The sequence below is a fragment of the Sphaeramia orbicularis genome, chromosome 22 (genome assembly GCF_902148855.1).
Source record: "Sphaeramia orbicularis chromosome 22, fSphaOr1.1, whole genome shotgun sequence".
In the NCBI taxonomy this organism is placed as follows: Eukaryota; Metazoa; Chordata; class Actinopteri; order Kurtiformes; family Apogonidae; genus Sphaeramia; species Sphaeramia orbicularis.
Window position 1 is genome coordinate 31199442 of NC_043978.1, and position 9277 is coordinate 31208718.

The 9277-nt window shown below is 38.3% G+C and overlaps 1 protein-coding gene across 1 annotated transcript; it reads right to left on the reverse strand.

Moving 5' to 3' along the window:
* Positions 1 to 1687: 1687 nt before the first annotated feature.
* On the reverse strand, positions 1688 to 7141 carry LOC115414207 (small ubiquitin-related modifier 3). Its single transcript, XM_030127445.1, has 4 exons — positions 6994 to 7141; positions 6053 to 6181; positions 5613 to 5684; positions 1688 to 4100 (listed from the first exon to the last, which is right to left on the reverse strand). Exons 1-4 carry the CDS (start codon positions 7012 to 7014, stop codon positions 4038 to 4040), a joined length of 285 nt encoding a protein of 94 aa, XP_029983305.1. The 5' UTR covers positions 7015 to 7141; the 3' UTR covers positions 1688 to 4037.
* Between the last annotated feature and the right edge of the window lie 2136 nt (positions 7142 to 9277).

Below are 9277 nucleotides of genomic sequence, written 5' to 3' on the forward strand. Positions count from 1 at the left end.
AGGGGTCTAGGCTACAAAACAATAATAACAAATGTCAAAATATAGTTTTATATTGTGATAAATGTCATTGCATTGGTTAGTTTTGTTTAATTTGTTATCTTTGCTTCCAAAATGCCTCAGAGATAGTTTTTACTTAAATAATTATTACAAGCAACTTAATAGAATGTTAATCCCTATATTTGCTATATATTAAATTGATTATACCTTGCATAAGTAAAAGAAATGATCTTTGGTAACAAACTTGGTGAATATCTGGGTTTTCCATCTTCACAGCACAGACAGACGGTGGATCCTGTCATAATTCAACATATATGTCTTCCTGTGATTATTATTGCTAAAGTTTCTGCATAAGTGTAAAAGTTGTTTGTAGCAAAAGACAGCTTGTGTTAGAAAGTAGAAAAATGTGATGGAAGTAGTTTTAAACACCTCATACTGAAGCGAAATAATGACTCTTAAACTGTTTTGGCAACACACCGGCATATTCTTATTCACTTTTTAAATATCTTCTGAAATTGCTCAATTTTGTCTGTGAACTTATGTGATGTGTATGATATAGAGCAGAGATGTTTTATTATGAAGTATATAATGTTATAAAATACTATAATAATTAACTTTTTGTGAGTGTAAAATATTTTATTACTTAGGTTTTATATCCTGATGGTGTGAAGCTGGTGATGGTAAGCTCACTTTCACAATATTATAGTCATTAAAACTGTGTTTAAAAAAAAAATTAAAAAAAAAAAAAAAAAAAAAAAAAAAAAGAACCTTTAGGAATTTTATCTGCAGTAAAGTTAAAAAGTACAGGCCCTGAAATGTTCTTGTGTAAAAACAAAACAAAACAAAAAAACAAAGTGGGTTTTTGGGGGAGTAATAAAACATGTAATACTTTATTTCCCACCAATGTCTTTAAAAAGAAATAGGGATTAAAGGTTTCAACTCCTGTCTCTGATATGGACAGTCTCAATCCCTGAAGTCATCATGGCTCAGTGGCTCCACCTAGCTGTCTTTGGGTTTTTTGTTTCTATAATCTTCAATGTGAGATGCCTTTCATTTGGTACATACTGTACATGTTGCAGCATCCCAGTCAAAACTGAAACTACATCTTGCAAAGTAAACATATTGGCTGTAAAAGACAAATTATCAACCACATTCTGAGAAAAAATATGTTTACCAGGTGACACATACAATGTTTGTTCTCATCTTTGGTCAATTCTTCCACATTGCATTTTGATAGTCTCTCCAGGTATCAGACATACATGTTTTTTTTGACAGTTTTGACCTAATTTAAGAGTGACTTTAGACAAAAATTATTAAAGCATTGCAGGTAAATCTACAGGTCACAAGTGTGTGTGTGTGTATGTGTGTGTATGTCCCTGGGTAGAAGCAGGTTTTCCATGAAAGAATGAGTCAGGGTTTATGTTTTGTCAACAGGTAAATCCAAGCATACAGAGTATTAGGTTCAGTTATAAGACTGCATATTATTGAGTAGAAATGTGGACTGTGGTGCAGAAAAGCTCAACTCACTTCAACAAAAATATATATCAATTAGATGAGCTATAAATAGAGTTCACAAAAGTGAATAATATGGAACTGATCTGTATCCATGTGTTTATATTAAACATTTCAGTACTGTCATATTTTTGATAAATAAGTTTATTTGTACAAATTAAGGAGACATGACAGATAATCTGAGTACCAAACTATATTTATTGTATACAGTAGTAAAAGACCACAAATAATGTACAAATCAGTAGAGAAACAAATAACATGGTAAGACCTGGGCCCCGTTCTTCGTACGTTACATGTGGTTAAATCCAGGCGAGTGACGTAAGCCATCTCAGAAGACATTTTTCAACTCAGAATGCATGCCAAGAGGCCGACGTGCTCATATTGGATAACTGTGCTCTTATTCGAGTAAAAACAGATTGAGTGTGTCTTTGTACAGTATGATTTTAATGGTTTTTGGTCATGACTGGACAGGACAAGATGTGGGGAGTCTTCTGATCTATTCCCTGGGACCACTTTAGAGAAGCTGATGGCAGAAGGGTTACACTTTTTCAGCCATATATTTGCATTTGTTTTTACAATATAGAACTAATATAAAAGTTTACCTACTAAGCACCTTTCTACTGTGGCTGAGCAACACTACAACAACTCTGGAGTATAATTCAAAGATCTTACGGGAAAGAGGAACATGAAAAAACAACTCATTTATCACACTGCGGTTCTTACCAAGGCCCATATTACAACCTTACAGGGTGTGCTAAATCTGAATTTGTACCATGTACTGCTTTGAAGCAAACCAAACATGAGTTCCATTTAGGTGCAGCCTTATCAGAAATGATTGAAAAGACCTGCTATGATCCAACCCACTCGAAGCTTGCACTTGTGCCGCTTTGAGCTTAAGGACTTGCTGCTTAAAAAAGAAAAAAAGATCCAAGCCCATTTACGACAATCTAATCAAGCCAAAAACTCCTTTTCCACGTATGAAGAACGGGGCCTGTGGGTAGAGAACACTTATCTCCCAAATGCCGATGGTTGGCCTCCCTGCCTTTCTATACGATATGCAACAAATCTAGATGCATCACATTCTGAACTGGGAAACACTGAAGACACTAAGAACCACTTGAGATTATTTGTTGATGAAAAAAAAAATGGCTTGCACCTTCTTCCTTTTAACTGAAGTCAGACTGCATCAAAGTGTCTTCAGAGAGTGTGCATACTGACTGGTTGGCTGCTCTTTTGCCCAAACTGGAAGCTGGTTTGTTCAAAGTATGTTTACGATCAGTTGTAACCACTACCTTTTCTCAAAAACGATGGAGACAACAAACCCTAAAACAACGTCAAGGAACAAGCTTCCAGTAATTATTTCACTATCCCCAATTTACAATTTACAAGCAGAACAGGTTGCTGGGACACCACAGGGACTGGCCACTGACCTGCTTTGTTGGAAAAATGGGGTAAAGCAAAAAGTCACTCAATGAAATGTCATTAAACAGCCACCGACTAACTAAGGATAAGCCTCGACAGCAACTATGAAAATTTCCCACACCCTACTTTTAAAAGTAGAGTGTATACTAGTCTGTAATGCAGATACCACAAAGGGGTCCTTCTCAATTAGTAGAAGAGGACTTTAATGAATGAAACACATGCTCCCTTAAATGTGACAGTTTTAACCTTTGCTTTGAGAGTGATCCTTTAAATACGACAGAAGCTGAGTCTTTGGAGTATTGGTCCAAGCCCCACAAAATTTATCTAACATCCACTCTGACATGTCTGTACAGAAAAAAAATAAATCAACAAGCCCCCTGGGTGTTAATTCTTAAAAGGAAAAAAAAAAAAAAATACAAAAAAAGCATTGCAGAACTCTTTAGCAAAAGCACCTAAAATGCAAAGAGAATTAAAATACATTTCGACACAAGATCAGGAGTCACTGTTCAGACGGAAAAACACATGAGAAAGCAAAGTGAAATGGAAGGCAGATGTGTATTGTAAGTTCAGATAGTGCTTCCACATTGATTTCATGCCCATTGAATGAATGACAGAGACTAGTGACCCCTGGACAAAAAAAAAAAAAAACCTGCTGCAGAGCCTCGACCTGCGTATATGGAAAACTGTGACACAAACTACTGGGTGTTAAGCTTTGAGCTGACAGTGAATGAGAAGCACTGAGAAACCAGGGACTGCTGTGACGCATTATTGGTCCAATCGCAGCCTGCGGTGTCAAAAGGAGGGGACGAAGAAAATGACGTCCTGAATAAGCCAGCAAAGAGACTGTTGACGAGCACAAAAAGTTCAGTCCTGGCAAAGACAGTACATAAACAGCTGAGGAGGCCCCCCCACACCTGACGCAAAACCATGACAGACATGTTTAAACTGAAGAAATAATAATAATAATAATAATAATAATAATAATAATAATAATAATAATAATAATAATAATAATAATAGGCTGAAAGGAGCGATGGGGAGGGGAGGGACAGTGAAGGGAGCAGAGGGTGTGGTCTGAGGGTGGCCGTCGATGAGGAGGGAGGGGCTTAGCAGTGGCCGCCTGTTTGCTGCTGGAAAACGTCTATGGTGTCTTCATCTTCCATCTCCAGCTGAGAGAAGAACAGAGGTAAAGGCTTTAGTGTATAACAACAACAATAACCAAGTCAAGGAAAATTAACATACAAATGTCAGGTTACAAAGAGGTGTCATGAATGCAAGTTTGCAGCGACTGGAATTGTTGTATGCATTAACCTTTCGCCCAATAATCACCATGAAATGTTCGCTCAGGCTTATAAACAGAAGATGTGATGTACAAGGCCAAAATAAATGCATCTGACTTCATTTGAAAGTCAATGTCTTCTGGTTTCTGTGTTTAGCATAGAACTAAAACACAACCTAAGTTACAGTAGTTCAAACATAAATGTAACCCTCACAATATGGATAGGTTCACACACTTCTCAGCTACTGCTCAGTTAGACTAACCTTTATAATCAATAATGTAACTGTGTTGTGTTTCCAATTAACTTAAGTGGGATACAAGTAATACAGCTCATTATCTTGAGTTGTGATGTGTTCAATTTACAGGTTGAACCATTTACTTGAAACTTGCCAATACCAGAACACCATCACCACAATTTCAGCTTTGCCATTCTCCCATCATTTTGTGTTAAATTTGCTGATTACCATTTGTATACATTGTCAAAGAAATAGCATGAGTTCTTTGCTTAATTCTGAGTCACAAAAGTTTACATAAAGACTGTCTGCATGTACAGTAGTCTGTCAAAATACAAGTAAGTGCTTTAAAATTATTATGCTGTAAAGGCTTAATTACTTATAATATGCTCATCCCTACTTGTTTAATGTTTTATTGAATTCTTTTCACTTTTTTTTTTTTAAAGTAAAAGCTACTCAACGTGGCAATCACATAACCATGTGATTCAGTGTACCATAACAAAGAGGTAAAGTAATTAGGAGGAGTGTGATGTATGGTCATAACCAGACAAATATTGAAATAAATAATTTAAATCCACTAATAGTTTAATTATTTATTTTGATGAAGTGGAATCTACTGCACATATACATCCATAAAACAGATGCCAAAACACTCAACAAAAGCTACAAAAAAAACACCAGAGAAAACATTGCTACACAATACTTCTTTGCAGCTTATCTACCATTTTAGTTTAAAGAAAATTACAATAGTCCTCATGGTTCAAGGTTTCAATTTTCCCTATTTTACAAGACAAGAATATATTTATGTTGTCAATGCAGTTTTACAACATACAAAATAGACCCATTTACTGATTTTGTCTAGTTTAATGAAAAAAATTTTTAAGAGCCAATTATTTGTAGTGCCTTCACTGATGCTGATTACGTTACTACTTAGGCATTGAAACCTGGTCTTAAAACAATACCACGTTTTGTTTGGTAAGCTATAGCATCTAAGCAATTGGGTTGGTGCCACCAGTGTACTGAAGTTCAGTACCTAATCCTGTCTGAGTCCGAGACCTGGTGGATGCTTCAAGTTTAAACTCAAAAAGACAAACTAGCTGTGCTGAGCTGTGACATCCTTTCATACACTTACTTCAATTAGGTCACAGACATGAATACAATCTCCTTACCTGTGCAGGTGTATCCGTTTCATTGATAGGTTGGCCATCGAACCTGAACCTTATCTGCCTTATTGAAAGACCCTGAAAGAGAGGAATCCATATAAAACAAAAGTACACAACTGTCCAGGTTTACTTGTTTTTATTAGTACAGCTGTTTTATGTCTTTTTAATCAATCCTTGTATTATATTCTTTTATTTTGCTTTTTTATTCTTCTGAACAACACTGTTTTTTGTCTTTATGCTTGTATTTTATTCTTTGATTTTGGTTTTTATTTGTTCTTCTGTACAGCACTGTGGTTCTTTTAAAGTGCTTTACAAATAAAGTAGAGAGAGAGCTTAATGTTTTTAATTCTTAACAAATGCATAAATATACTCCATACATTAGTGGATATAAACATATTACAATAACTGCTGAAGGTAAATAAGAAATGAGTTAGTTCTGGGCTCACCTGTCGTTCGCAGTACGCCTTCATTAATTTGCTGAGGGGTGTGTGTCTCTTTATTTTGAACTGGACCACTGACCCATCTTGACCCGCAACCTTGAGGTTGATGTGATCGTTCTCAGTTTTTACTCCCTCCTGAACAGACACACATCAGAGAAGTGGTGTAGCTTTAAGCCATGGAGGTAAAACACACAGAACAGCAGCACACACATGCAAACCGAGCACACAGATTGTAGCTAATACAGTACATTAACTATGAAATGGTTTACCAACAGCCGAGAGCTCAGAGAGGATTGTGAAATCATCAAATACACCGTTTATTCAAGGACAAATTAAAATATTATATGACAGGATAAGGCAGTCGTTGTTTGCCGGGCAGTCACATTATGCTAGCGTTAGCATGATTAGCTCCAGGCTAGTTAGTTGGCACGCCAGCCGTTCAAATGCAATGTTATTTAGCCGGCTAATGCTGCTAACGGTTTTGTTTTGCTCATATGTGTCCAAACAATCACTTACACGTTAACAGTAACAGCACACACATTACTACAGTCAATTTTTATACCAGTGCGTCACTCCTATTTGCGCTCTATTGTCGGTGCTGCAGTTGCGGCATTTTCGGCGTTGCGGACATAACGTGGTCCCGCTTCGACAAAGAAAAAATCCGCAAATGACAATCATGGTGCAGCTGACATTATTTGCTCATATGGTTCATGTTTATAAGCGATAATATGAAATGTCTTCTACCGGCACCAGTAGTGTGCATAGTTAGCGCGGAAAATGCACAGACGGTTGTGCGGGTGCCCATTCATTTGCGAAACAAACACTGCGCCGATTGAGAGAAACGTGCAAACCAGGCCATTTTAGATTGCACATCTGAGAAAGGGTATGGCTGGAGCTGGGAAAGCCATCAGTGCAAAGGAGCTGCTGTTTGGATGTTCAGATCTTACCTTTGGCTTTTCCTCTGACATGTCGGCTGGATTTCGTGTGAAGGTTTTCGGGATAAACGTCTGTCGGCTCTTTATTTGTCTTTCTGCCGCCTGCTGTCCTCTTCTCCTCCACCGACGGGCGCGCGCTTTGGACCGCTGTTGCGAATAAACGATTGGACCTGTCGGAACCACGTGACGTGAAAAATCGCGGGAGCGCGGACACGGGAGCGCGCACATATGCAAAATACTCGATCACGCGAAAGAGAAAGCCTCAGGAGAGGCTGGTATCAGTACCACTGCGAAAGAAGCTGTGCGGAAAATATGTCCGTGTGTACATTCATTTATAATGTATATAGGCTTAAATACATATCTGCACACATTATTCACACACATTCTTATCTTGTGTTTCTAATTGAATGTCCTGATTATTTAATTCTGGAAATAAGTAAAGGGTCAAACCCAACCAGTCTAGAGACATGATCCCCAAGGTAAAATTATTTTCACCATAAATGACATCTATATGAAATGGAATTTAATGATTTACGTAACTCAAATTGACACTTTAATTAGTCAAATTTCTGGCAGGTTTCACAGTTATGTTTTCATCGCATTTTGTAAGAGTGAATATTTGTTTGTCTCCATGTCACTCCTGCAATGACCTGGCAGCATATCCAGAGTGTACCATGCCTTCACTCAAAGTCAGCAGTAATACACCTCTAGAGGATTAAGCAGTTACAGAAAATGTATAAAACTGCATAAAAATGCATTGACAGAGGCATCATTTCTGCCAGGCAATGCTTATGCAATGTCACAATAAATGTCACACAATTTATTTCCATCCATAGTTGCATTAGTTTTGGACCCAGATCATGTATCGATGATGGGAGAGTCATACCATTTTGTGAAGTCTTGTCCATCACATCCCAAAAATTCTCAGTAGGGTTCAAGTCTGGACTCTGTGGTGCCAATCCATGTGCAAAAATGATGTCTCATGCTCACTTAACCACTCTTTAACAGCTGGACCCTAATGAGTCCTGACATTGTCATTTCGAAATATGCCTGTGTCATCAGCGAAGATAAAAAAAAAATCCACTCATGTTCACACCTGGTCATTCAGTGTATTCATAGGCCATGGCTCAGGAGGTAGAGTGGGTCGTCCAATAACCGAAGGGTTGGTGGTTCGGTCATGTGCCATTGTGTCCTTGGGCAAGACATTTCACCCATCTTGCATCCAGTGTCACTCACACTAGTGTATGAATGCATATGAATGTTTGGTGGTGGTCGGAGGGGCGAATTGGCAGCCACGCTTCCATCAGCCTGCCTCAGGATAGCTGTGGCTATAAAAGTAGTTTACCATGTGAATGTGAGAATGGATGAATGGATCAATAATGTAAAGCACTTTGGTTGCCTTGAAAAGAGTTATAGAAATGTAATGCATTATTATTCATTCATTCATTATCTGAACCCGCTTTATCCTCACTAGGGTCACAGGGGTTGCTTGGAGCCTATCCCAGCTACTTACGGGTGAAGGCGGGGTACACCCTGGACATTTCGCCAGTTCATCTCAGGGCTGACATATAGAGACAAACAATCACTCTCACATTCACACCTATGGACAATTTAGATTAACCAGTTAACCTATCAGTGCATGTCTTTGGATGGTGGGAGGAAGCTGGAGAACCCGAAGAGAACCCATGCAGACACGGGGAGAACATGCAAACTCCACACAGAAAGGTCCCACCCCCATCGACTGGTGTTGGAATCGAACCCAGGACCTTCTTGCTATGAGGCATGAGTGCTAACCACTGCACCACCATGTCACCCATTATAATTTTTATTTATTTATTTATTTATTCATTTATTTAATTTAATTTAATTTAATTTAATTTTGTTTTTATTTCAGGTTCAGCTGACCTCATTTTATACACACATAACGTTGCTGAAACTAAACCTGACCAACTGCAGCAACCCTAGATTATAGCACTGCCCCCACAGGCTTGTACTGTAGGCAAGAGGCATGATGGGTAATGACATCATCCATCTCTCCTCTCACCCTGATGTGTCCATCACTCTGGAACAGGTTCAAATTGGACTCATCAGACCACATGACCTTTTCCATTGAAACACATTCAAATCTTGCTCCCTCCCTTTTGGCCGGGCAGTGTGTACATTCAGTGTCTCAGTAGTTTGTGTAGTGTTAACCTTAGGCTGTAGACCATTAGAGGAGCAGTGACAGTGTAGTGGTTAGCACTGGTGGGCCTTTCTGTGTGGCGTTTGCATGTTCTCCCGATGTCTGCATCCTTCC

What these genes read in the sequence shown, in the direction of transcription:
- LOC115414207 (XM_030127445.1), bottom strand. Translation starts at nt 7,014, where the DNA reads ATGTCAGAGGAAAAGCCAAAG. An exon ending in AGGCGTACTGCGAACGACAG is followed by an intron (nt 5,685 to 6,052) that starts GTGAGCCCAGAA and finishes CCTCTCTTTCAG; the next exon opens with GGTCTTTCAATAAGGCAGAT. An exon ending in AAACGGATACACCTGCACAG is followed by an intron (nt 4,101 to 5,612) that starts GTAAGGAGATTG and finishes TTCTTCTCTCAG; the next exon opens with CTGGAGATGGAAGATGAAGA.